Source organism: Cyprinodon variegatus, unplaced genomic scaffold (genome assembly GCF_000732505.1).
Source record: "Cyprinodon variegatus isolate N-32 unplaced genomic scaffold, C_variegatus-1.0 Scaffold143, whole genome shotgun sequence".
Lineage (NCBI taxonomy): Eukaryota > Metazoa > Chordata > Actinopteri > Cyprinodontiformes > Cyprinodontidae > Cyprinodon > Cyprinodon variegatus.
Window position 1 is genome coordinate 432,139 of NW_015150596.1, and position 12,461 is coordinate 444,599.

The window sequence follows — 12,461 nt, forward strand, 5'->3', positions numbered from 1 at the left end:
AAGAATTGAGGCAGTTCTGAAGGCAAAAGGGGGTCCAACCCGTTACTAGCATGGGGTACCTAATAAAGTGGCCGGTGAGTGTATATTACAATGCTGTGTGACAATTTTATTTATGCTAGGTTTCATCATAATGACAAATGTTGTATCCACCAACCACAGCTTTAAGAATACAGTGTCACACCTAGCAGCAGGAAAACCAAAACTCTTCACTGAGGCAAGATTTCTGTCAGCTCTGAGCAAGAAGCTGAATTACTCTTAAAACTCTTGGGCATTAATTTTTAGGTTATAACAAAAGAGAACTCTTGCTCCCCCTGATTCCAAAATTTAACAACTGGTTAACACCTGAGGTCAACTTTGCTAGGAAAATAATAATTTGGTATGGACCTGTCAATAGTGGGAACATATCTCCCAGTTACCTTTCTTTAAATTTTGGACATCCACCCTAATCAGTTACTCTGGGCGCGTTGTACCAGCTCTCAAAGCATACTGAGAAAGACTATATATATAAATATATAACAGCCCCATCATTTTAAAGACATGCATTGAGCATCTCAAGACAAATCTTATGGAGCTTATCTGATCTGTACTATGGTGTTGGTCTTAGTTTTCGTTGAATTCTCAGCCGATCTCCTCAATGAAGGAAATGGTGAGTAGATTAAGATCCTCCAAGTAATTCCTTTCAACACATAACATTACTTTCAGTTCAGTTAACAGCTTCCTGTCCCAACCATATGCAGCCTTACAACACTGATTCTTAACATTGTCTAAATACTTAACTTACTTGGAGAATCTTTTTTTATTACCTTTACTATAACCAACAAATCTCCCAAACTCTCCAGTTATTTTCACCTCTACTCACACTGTGATGGCCTGAGAATCGTCAGGACTCAGAGAGTCGAAGATAGAGACAAAGTCATCCTTGCAATCATCTTCAATGTCGAAAAATGGAAAACTAACTGATATGGCATTCTCTTTTGAGGTCCGGATTTGCCACTGACAATGAGAGTTTGGCGGGTAGTGTCTGGGGTACCCTGGAGATGAAAAGGTTTGTGCAGCTTTAACTGCTTCCAGACGGAAGAAACAGTCCTCTGAGAAAAAGAAGAATATTGCTCAAGTCAGATTATCGGATACAGACAAGGGTAAAACTAATTGGAACTACATTTTTTCTAAATTCTTACTAATGTATATGAAGTTTTTATTTCTTAAAGCATCTCAATCTGATTGTTACACGGATTGCAATCTTTGACAAGAACAGAGCCAATGCAGTACAGGACAGAATCATAATTTGTTACAGGCTGGCAGGAGGGTGAGCTTCTAGCCAACAGGAAAATGACACCAGCGAGTGGTTGAAACAGGACATACTGTACTCACCTGCTGTGGGTTTCCTGGCCATGCGATAATCTGTGACTGGAGACAGATATGTGGGAAGAAGTGAGAGGGAAGATTGAGGGAAAGGGAAAGAAAGGGTCATCAAAGTTTGTGATAGAATTTGATGTATGTTTCTGTTCCAATTCATTGCAGTTAAGGGAACTGAGGAAAATGTGATACTTTTTCTGCTCCATCTCACCTTCTTCTAAAGCAGCATACATCTCTGTCTAACAATTTGGTAAAGGAGCATTCAAATTATACTAATAGCAATCATATTAAAAAAGGACCAAAAACCACAGAGTCACAAGGCCTTGCACTTGGCTTACAGCGCCAGGATGTTGACAAAACAAATGCATGGCCAGGGGCATGGCTATTATTATTAAGGAATCCAAACAGTATAAAATATCAAGCTCAGATGCAGCACAACAGATCTAAATGATCTATCATCGAATTAACACAGCTAAGAGAAGTAAACTATGATATGGATGGTAAATAGAAAGGAAAGCAATGCTGATGGGTCATGACAAATACTTCTTTGTTATTTCTTACTGTTTGATGTAATATTCTGAAGCCAGTTAGGGCTAACATCTACAAAGTTTCATTTGAACCCAAGCACTTGGTTCTGATGGTACTTACGTGAAGCAGTAATTTCAGTAACCCTGATTTGATTACTGTGTCTTGCGCGGTTTTGCGACTTAATGCCTTTTTCCAGTGCATCCGAAATCCGCTGCTCTGAGAACTCTGGCAAAAGCTCCAGGTTTGTGACTGGAATATTAAACTGGGACCAGTAATAGGCTATAACTCCTTCACTGTAGTTTAGATATCAAAAGGAAAACTTCATGATAGGAAAATTGACAGGAAAAATCCATCATTTGAAAAAAAAAATCTACAAGCAAGCTTTGAAAAGGTTCCTTTCTAAAAATGGCTTATATTGTACATAGTTAATAGTATAAATTTACAAGAAACTGTTGGAGGTCTCATTTTACATAATGAAATGCGCTACATCTGATCTGTAGGAATATGATGGTGTGCCCTTACCTGAAGGCAGTGACTACAGATCTGTTGTAATACTTTGCAAGAAGGAGATCATTCTTGTAGAATTCCCCCAGCTGTGTTAACAAGCAGACAAACCAAAAAGTTAAGGATATCATTTATTTTAATATATACCGCTTATATGGAGAATTATGATACTGAACATGTTTTTTTTAATGACAAGGTATATATGGGGTTTGCAGATAATTACGGTTTCATGACTGCAAAAATGTCATGCTGCTCCTAATGAGTAAAGTGTTTTTGGAGTAATGGTAGTTTTCTTCTGGCTTTTAGAAACATAAAGCTTTAATGAAGTGTTCCTCACAGGCATTCTGCTGCAGACTGGATTAAATAATAGAAAAAAAAGAGTTGGAAAAAGAAAGGAGCAGTTTCCTATCTTTTATTTCATAGTTAAACACAGTCTTACAATATTACAGTATAACAGCATAGTTATGCTGCATATTTATGTTACCTATAATTCCCAAATTTAATGTAGCTTTTGACCGGACGGCAAGCAAATGCTCTCACAAAGGCATTTTATTACTCAAAACCAGTTACTCTTAACCGCTAAATAGGCTTCACTAAAACAACAACACAAATCTGACCGCTATGTTCACAATATTTAAGAGAAAGCTGGAGCAATCGTCTTTGTGAGTGGATGGAGAAGTGTTTAAATGTTCCCAGGGTTTGATGACTTTATGTAGAGTTAGGACATAACCATTAAAACTATAAAAAGAATTATTGCCTCTCACCTCAGGAACCTGCTTGAAACATTCAATAAATATTTCCCGAATAATGACCCACCAGAAAAGAATGACTGGATAGGCTTTCCACCACCTTCACCGTGCACCACCTGTCATTAGAGCTGCAGGATACTGTGGTCAATCTTCAACCTTCCTCCCCATGTCTGCATGTCATTTTCACTAGTTTGTCTTTTTTTGTACTTGAAGGGTCTCAGCAAGGGCCTTTAGTTATCAACAGCTCCAAGGTGTAATGCAAACTTCTATATCTTCAATGCTCTTCAGGAAATGTATAAAGTTTTATTCTTTCACCCAATCAGAGATGCAATTAAGCAGTTATTTTGCATAGGAAGGGACATTCTAGAAAACCTTGCTAGCCATGTTAAAAGGTAATCTTACTTAGAGTAGACGCCTAAAGGCTAAGGTATCAAAAGTTGCAACAATGTCGACCAGAGAATATAAATAGGAGACATTTTGGATGATATACTTACAAGGGTCTCTACTTTATTAGCCAAACCACGAAATTCTTTGCTGGATGTATCCTCCAGCTTTTGGTAATACCTCTTACCATCCATGTTAAGGTGACCACTAAAAAGCCTCACATTTGGCTGCTTCCTTACGGTGGTTTGGGAATCAGCGTCCTTAACTGACAGAAGGAAAATAGAACAGAGTTGATTATTCATCTGCAACGCCGTAAGATTGCTTCTCTGATGAAGGAGAAAACTTTAAAACAGGGCCTTGAAGTAGAATTCTTAGTCTTTATCGTATGATCGATGGCAACAGATTGGTTGTCGAGGCAATTAAAACAGAATCCAGTTCATGACTTCAGAGGTCTTTTTGTGAGCCACTGTCTGTGTAAATGACAAGGATACTGTGCAACAGCTGTTGACATTATTTTTCCACTGCAAAGTAAATTTTCAGAGGTGTCAAATAGGCTAACACCAATGGGAAATTTAAGTTTACACTCTTACACACTCATATCAAAGAGTCTTGCTTTCACAGAAAGTGTTAATCATCCACTTTGCGATGTTGTGTAAGTTTTAACAGCAATGAACAATCTGAATACTTGGATCTCTCATTTCAATTAATATATTTCTAATAAAAACAATTGGAAATAAAGTGTCACTCCTTACAGAGGAAGAACCAAATGAGGAATCCAGCAACAGCCAAGAGGATAAGAAGCACCACAAGACTACCGATGAGGATGCCAGTCCTTTTCGGCGATGACCTTTTGTTTGTTGATGACCTCCTCTCTTTCTTGGTTAGGAACTCTACGTGCTCCTGGTTCTGAAATTGGGAAAAGACAGAGAGGAAACATTTTCAACTTAAAAATAGCAATAAAAACTTATATGGCCACTTAGAGGTTCCTTCTGGTTCAATTCTGCTGTTGTTAAGCTGATAGCCAGAAGCAAATACAAGAAGTATGTTTAAGTTTGTGTTGTTTTCTTTTGATTTAGGGAATTAGCTTTCTAAAACATCTTACTGTAGGCATCTTCTAAGAAAGTAGGGCAAGGTGAGTCTATATTCTTTTGCACATTTCAGTGTGTGCTCTACATGAGACAATTTCGAACTCATAGATGTTCATGAAAAAATAGAATAGTACACTGTAGTGGCATAGAGGGAACACGAATAGGGGAGTAGTGGCCTAGTGGTTAGGGCATTGTGCTTGAATCCCAGAGGTTGTGAGTTGAAGCCCCACTCCCACGGACTGCCACACTGGGTCCCTAAGCAAGATCCTTAACCCCCACACTGCTCTCCGGGTGCCACACAATGGCAGCCCACAGCTCCCCAACGGGATGGGTTAAATGCAGATAGTGAATTTCATTGCTTTGTACTCGTGACACTGTAATGACAATAAAGTTAAATTCTATTCTATATAGCTAAAAAGTAAAATATAAAAAATGAATGAAGAATATTTTAGAAAAATGCTAAAATGGTGGAAAAAGATTAAATAGAAAAATAGAAAATCTAACCTAAGAACTCAAAAGAAGCATATCAAATTTTGAAGTTACCCTCTGCTCACTACTTTTACAAAGAAGTACTTATAGCACTTAGTACTTATAGTACTTATACAAATGTTATTATTTTGGGATTATTCAAAATATAATGGACAGAGAAATGGAAACAGAAAGGGAAAAAAATGCATTCAGTAGGGAGATCAGAGCCCAAGACATCCAAAGAGGTCCCACACTGGTAAAGTTGCATACCCCATCCAATAGAAGAGTGATCCAGCACAATCTCATGCAAAAATGTCTTAGGCTCTCTGTTTTGGTTGTGGTTCCTCACAATTCTCGATACTGGTTATGTCTGAAGGCAGTATCAAAAGGTCTATATGGGCAGGCTGATTGCCTGAAGATGTTTTATGGTTTTGAGGGCCTGATTATGGCGGCTACTGTGCGTGCCTAGGGGGTTGTGGTACAGGCCATTTGCCCAGAGAAACCGCTGCATACTGGGCTATTCTGTTTTGCTTTTTGGGATGTTTTTAGTTTAGCTCATGGTTTCAGGTAATACTTTGCCTTTTAATGGTCATGTAGAAATCAGACTTGGGCCCGTTGGTGATATAAATGGTTGATGATAAAGGAAGTAAATAGCCACAAACTACAACTTTTTAATTAACCAGCTAGTTATGTAGGGCAACATACAGTAAGAAGACAAAGATTTGTTCATACAACATAAGAGAAACTAGTGTGTAGACACATTTACTTAAAAAATTAAAAAAATAAAAAAAAAAAAGGTTTTTATTAATTAAAAAAACTCTATATCAGGACCATATCAGGGCTCTATAAAGACCCTAATGAAGTAACAATTGAAGTGCAATTCGTGAAAAGAGCAATTTAACCAGGAAGCCAGTTGTTTTTATAGAACACACCTTGTTCTACTTTCTAAGAGGAACAAGCTCTGAAAAGCACAGGACATATTTTCTTAAAACCTGTTCTGCAACACTAACATACCTACTGTAACACCCGAAACAACTCCATGTCATTTTGTTTTACATGCATCCACGTACTACAGTAGGTGATAAACAGGTCATGTGTTTAGGAAAATTACAGGCATGGGGTTTAAAAATGCTCTAAAATGATTAGCGTCTGTTGTTCAGCTTTATCAAGTGGTGGGGGGAAGAGAAAAAAAGAATTTTGGCTGCTCAGTAATCAACACACAAGGAATCTGCTGCCTGCAGCCAATGAGTGAAGAAGCCAGAGGGCCATTATGGATGGAGAATCTCTTTGGTATTAAATCAATTTGTCATATCCGCTGCTCCTTAGATTAGGGGCTCAACTACTTGAGTCTAGATGATAATTCAAGGCAATGCTCTCTCATTGGAAACTGTAACAGAAATCATGGGCCAGAATGAGGAGGATCGTTAGATAGGGGGTCAGCAAGAGCCCCAAGGTTCTTCTCCGTCAATCATTATTATCAGGGCCTAATTATACCATTATATGCACTTTATCATATTCCAATCTGCACTACTTCAAAGACTCACAATCCCGCATGCAAATGATGATAAATTCTCCCTTAAAGTGTTATTTAAGAAGATCCCACAAAAGCCCACTAGCGTAAAATTATTCATGTCTGAGAAGAAATCAACTTGAGCTTTAGAGTTTATGTCTGTGTTTTTCTTGAGGGCTGAAGTGCTACAGGTTTTAGATGCCCCTTGCCCTACATACCTTGATAGAATGGCTAATCTACCTCACTATCATGCAGTCAATCTCTGTCAATCTCTGCTTACTCAGCTCATTTTGGAGGCACATCTAAAAGTTTTTGGACACCAGTCCTTGAGGACTGGAGATGGAGACTCCTGTTCTGTTGTCTGATCCAGGGGTCTCCAACTTCAGCCCCGAAGAGCTATTGTTTTACACATTTTAGATAAGCTGGTCTAATTAATGAATTACTTATTTGGAAATGGTCATGTTTGGCAGCCAGAGGTCTGGTAATTACACTTTTCTAACATTCAGATGTGCTAGAGTAGGGATGCAATTTAAATCTACAGGGCAGCAGCTCCCAAGTACTGGAGTTGGAGACCCCTGGTCTAACCAGTTTTACTCATAGGAAACAGCAGTAAGGTGTGGCTGAAATAGAGCTGTCCCGGCTTGTAAGGAATTTCTGAGCAATTTCAACACCATAGTTTCTCATCCTATGAGAAGTCAATTCTTAAACTCTTTTCTTCAGGGTGAACTCGTGATTTTGTTTATTGTACTTGGTCCACATTACCCATAACTGCTGCCTATTTTAATATCTCATGACTTTATTGCACCAATTTTCTTTCTTTTCATATGATTAGTTAATTTGTTTTCGTTACAGATTTAGAACAGAACACAATAGATGCCAGTCCTCAATGGCCAATGTTCTACACCTTTTGGAGCTGTTTAACACACTTTAATCGAATGATTAAGTCCTTAGGAGGAATCTGGAGAACTTGGCTGCCACTGAGGATGTAAACAAGCCATTTGATTCCAGTTTATTTTTGATCATGGATCACTATGATGAACAATTTCTTCCAAAGTGCTCTCCTATTGAAGTTGTCTCAACATCCAGGTGCTGTTGTGGGTAGTAACTACTTACATTTACTCAGTTACATTTAATTGATAAAATTCTTTGACAAAAAAATACTTTTGGAGGTGATTGTACTGCATTTTATTTTTAATATTTACTTGAAGGATATTTTTATAATGTTTCACCACTCTTATTGGAACAGAATAGTGGCTACCCAACCAAATATTCTAAGTAGCACCACTAATGGCAGGTCAAGCTTATTTTAACCTAAATGCACCATGAAATTTCACTCAAATAAATTTCTTTTTTAGTAAACATGTTTTGTTGGTTTTCTTTTACTTCTATCTGCTGAGCCATCTACTACATATAAAGGGCAAGGTGGTTTGGAAGTATTTCCTCTGCCTTAAGGTTTAATGTTCCAATCATTTCATTTTTTTTATTAGTCTTTAAAAGTAGCAAAAACATCTGCAAGTTAAGAAAAGCTGCAATCCCAGAAAATGGAGAGCATAGAAGTATAAACCTGCTGCAAAAACAGAAGCAACTGCAAATAGATAAATGATGCTAAGACATAAAAACACATTTAAAGAAAACAAATTGCTGCAAGTAGCAAAAACAAATAAAAATTAAGAAAATCAGCAAACTAGCCTCATGTAACGAGTTCTCCTGACTACTAGGGGGAATTGATTATAAAATCATATGGGAAGAGAACAAAGACAAAAAAACAATGAAATTATATCTATGAACCAGACCCTTAGCAAAAACAAAACAGGATGCTATGTAGAGGAAATCTGGATGGAAGAAAGAAAAGGTAAGCTTTGCTTTGAATCTTTTTTTTTAAGATATCATCTTTCTCTGTTTATTTCTTTACTAAAGGTCTGGTCCCAAATGAGTTGGTGATTGTCTCCCCTTAGTGGTGTGGACACTTCCATTATGCAGCACACTTTTGCTGCTCTTCTTAACTTGCAGTTTTTTATACTACCTCCAGCATTCTTCTTTTCTATGTGTTTTGCAGTGTTGGGAGTACACAATGGCTATAAGATCTTTATTGAAAAAGTATTCTGACTAATCACTTAGATTGCATTAGTAGCACCATTTGCAATCTAATGCAGCACATCACTATGACTTGTTCGCACTGCAGCCTGAAATAACCATAATTACAATTTTTTTGCCCATATACGAACTGTATCTGATCTTTTCACGGCAGTCTGAACAACACTTATCCGATTTTCTTCCAATGCGACCCAGGCCACTTGGCTATGTCGTCCTGAATCCGATACGAATCTGATCTTTTCAAATAGCCAGCATTCATCCGACCTAAACTTCCTTAATACTCAACAAAGGTCACTATTTTGTGTCTTGCTACGCAGAAGTGGTTAGAAAAACAACAACCATGGCAGACGATAATGTGGAGAGCAGTCTTTTTTTTAACCATCTTTAAAAGATTGAGTTTTTAAGGTTGAGAAAGATGTGCTCCAGGACTACCATCCACGTTTACTTCCGTAAACATAGAGCACGCTTGCTTATGAGGTCATTGCATCCTGTACTGCTCATGCAGGATGCTTGCATTGTCTGAACGCAGTTCACACAGGAGACCACATACAAGTCGCATATATTTGGAAATGTGAAAGACAATGCAAAAAAAATCGTATTTCACAAAAAAATCGGAATTGAACTTTAAGACCTGTTGTGTGAATGAAGCCTTAGTCTATCAAAGTGACTTTTTCTAAGTTATCTTCCTCTGCTGCAGAGTAATTTTTAATGCAATCACCAGCGGGAAGAATATACGTGACCCTGATTCATTGGTTGAAGCTGCGATAGAGGCATACGTCATGTAATTGGCTTAGAAGCTGTAATGTGGGTTGCTGTTCAGCATTCTGTAATCACAAACTGAGAGGAGTGACGATGATGCAGAGAGCCACTGATTAATTAACAGAATAAAAGAAAAGTGCTTGCAGAATTCAAAATGTTCCTGTGATTTGCTAATTATTTGCTGTAACAAAGGCTGCAAATGGTTAGAAACATCTGTAAGCTTCTCACATCATCTGAGCACTGACATCTGCCTGCCTTCAATTAACACGCTCTTTTCTTCTTCAGCATTATACAAAATTCACTTGCGTGGTTTAAGATTTTTTTTTTTTTATCAAAAAGAAATTATTGGGATTAAACAGCCCTGCTGCTTTTTCTGATATAGTGAAATCTCTGTTTATGTATTGATGTTAATCTTATAGCAAGCTAAATGCTGTCGATGATCAAAAATATAGAATTCTGAAACATCTAATCTGCTTTATTGCTCATTTATTGCAAACCAAAAACTAACTCAAATGTTGTTATATTAATTAATTTACTTATCTGGAGAAGTTACTATAACTAGTTCCTTTTTTAAAGTAATGTTCTGTATGTTTCTGTGTTAGTATCCTATAGATTTATTTATTTGCTGGATATTTCCACTTTACTGCTCTCCATTTTCTATGGCCCAATCCCAAACCAGCCACCAAAAACTTCTAAGGACTTAACTTCCATTTGCCTGTTAGCTTTACAGCTCTCATCCTGCTGACCACACAGTTTTTTATTGGACATAGGCTACCATAAGCTCAAAGGTACATGAATATTTCTTTGCTAAAAATGTAACAGTTGAGAGAAATGAACAGGCATAGATGGTTTTCAAAATTTTATACAGCTAAAAACAGTAATTTAATGCCTGTATATATTTTGCCAAATTTATTCTGATAGCACTAAGTCTACATGCCTGTCTAATACCTCACCTACTTATTGAACACAGTTAATATCTGTGGTATTGGATCATAATAAAAATATTAACAGCAGGGATATGGATTTCATGAAACTCGCCCAGAAAAGTATGACTCGGACGCTCTATCCTGCATCAACTTAGGCAAAACATCCTAAGCTGTGATTACTGGGTTCCACCAAAAGGCATTGCTTGCTTGTTGTCACAAATGTAAGATAGGTTCAACTTATTTGTTGTGCCTCATATAAAAGCAGATTGTGCGGTAAATTGTGGAGTTAATTAGGAAACCGTGTGAAAAATAATTTTGCAAATCGAAAAATTAAAATAATGCTGCCATTAAGAAAACTAGAGGTAAGAGCGTGGCAGACCATTGATGATAGACTGGATATATAAAAGTAAAAAGTCAACTTTTTCATCAGATTCATCATCTGTTGTTTTTTGTTTTTTTTAATCTAGATTAATCTCACTGTAATCTTGGAATTAATCTAGATTGAAATGGCTCATTTGAATTCTGCCAAAGGGATTCATGAATCAGAATTATTAATCCTTGCACAATTTTTTTTGCAGTGCAATCATTTACAGAAGAGAGAAAATTATATTGTAAGTAAAAATAGCATATAAGTATGAAAATAAAATAAGGATAAGAATAAAATAAGATGAGGGTAAGAATAAGATAAGATGAGGATGAAGTGTGTGTGCTACCTAAATAATATTAAGTAAAAGTAAGTCATGAACAGGTTTCTCAAGCCAGGTGGCGCATTAGTCTGATAACTGGCAATGAAAATAAATAATATTCATTAAGATGTATTTGTGGTTTATTCAGATAAACATGAACTCTGAACTGTAGAACTTTCTACAGTCAGAAGCTTTGTGTCAGTCAGTCCAAGCTCTATATCTCCTTTTTCCTCCAGTCACTCAGGCAGACCAACTTTGAGGCCAAACTTTGTTTGGGGATAATACTAAAATGTTTCATCGATGAGGTGTACAGTGACACCGAAATAGTTGTCGTTATTGAAAGGTGTCAAGTGGTCCCCGTCAGTGCTACACATGGTAAATGGTATGTACTTAAATAGCACCTTATTTCAAGTCAGGAGACTTGACCAAAGCGCTTTACACTACATTCATTCACCCATTCACACACACACTGATGGTGGCAAGCTACATTGTAGCCACAGCTGCCCCGGGGCTCACTGACAGAAGCAGGGCTGCTGTACACTGGTGGCACCGGGCCCTCTGACCACCATCAGTAGACAATGCAGGTGAAGTGTCTTGCCCAAGGACACAACGACAATGAAAGTCAGAGCCGGGGCTTGAACTGTCAACCCTTCCATTTCATTTCAGGGCAAACTCCTACATCCAACGCCACTATCACCTCAACCAACTTCTCATCTTTTGCTGTTTTCTCCATGGCATGCTTCTCATGTATACTCCTCATGATAGTTTGCCCTGCAGGTAGTTTGTAAAATGAGTTACCTGTGGCCGCCTGGAGAACAAGCTCAAGCCCATCATCTTTAACCATGCTGATCGGAGTTCTTAAAATTAAATTTCCCTGAAGCAAGCTCTGTGGCTTTATAACTGCATCACTGTTAACACGTTATGCTCAAAGTGTTAACAGCAGGCTGACACACAAGACTGATTTGTTCTCGCCCCCCGATATACATCCACACCAGATATAGATCTGAGCTAATTCATCATAGCAATAGACCCACCTCCCTAACCAACTTTGAGAATAGATTAACAGTGATATTTTTTTATTGCCCGTGACAGTCTGGCGATAATGCAGCATGTTAACGCCGAGAACGGCCCACCACTACATCAGACACATTATTTCAAGAGGCTTATCCAATTTGAATGCAACATTTAACCAGTGTCAGTTTAAACATTTTTCAATAAGTGTTTGCATATAGTCGTTTGACTAAAATGTATTGTAAATTGAGGAAAAAAAATGTATATACCTCTTTCCCATTAGTCTACTTTTAGTCTGGAAATTTTAGTCTTTGTCCTATTAACTGCTTTTGATTAAAGGAATAGTACACCCAAAACATGATTAGCCTTCATTTTCTACTCACTCCCATGCTGAACAA

At 37.5% G+C, this 12,461-nt stretch overlaps 1 protein-coding gene across 1 annotated transcript in view; it reads right to left on the reverse strand.

The window, feature by feature from the left end:
• Nucleotides 1-12,461, reverse strand: part of LOC107086126 (suppressor of tumorigenicity 14 protein homolog) — a 38,589-nt gene that overhangs the window by 18,699 nt on the left and 7,429 nt on the right. The window contains exons 2-7 of the mRNA XM_015376892.1: nucleotides 4,274-4,427; nucleotides 3,632-3,786; nucleotides 2,407-2,477; nucleotides 2,005-2,177; nucleotides 1,372-1,407; nucleotides 860-1,088 (exon numbers count right to left, since the gene is read on the reverse strand). Coding sequence (XP_015232378.1) covers nucleotides 860-1,088; nucleotides 1,372-1,407; nucleotides 2,005-2,177; nucleotides 2,407-2,477; nucleotides 3,632-3,786; nucleotides 4,274-4,427 — 818 coding nt within the window. The remainder of the gene's footprint in view (nucleotides 1-859; nucleotides 1,089-1,371; nucleotides 1,408-2,004; nucleotides 2,178-2,406; nucleotides 2,478-3,631; nucleotides 3,787-4,273; nucleotides 4,428-12,461) is intronic.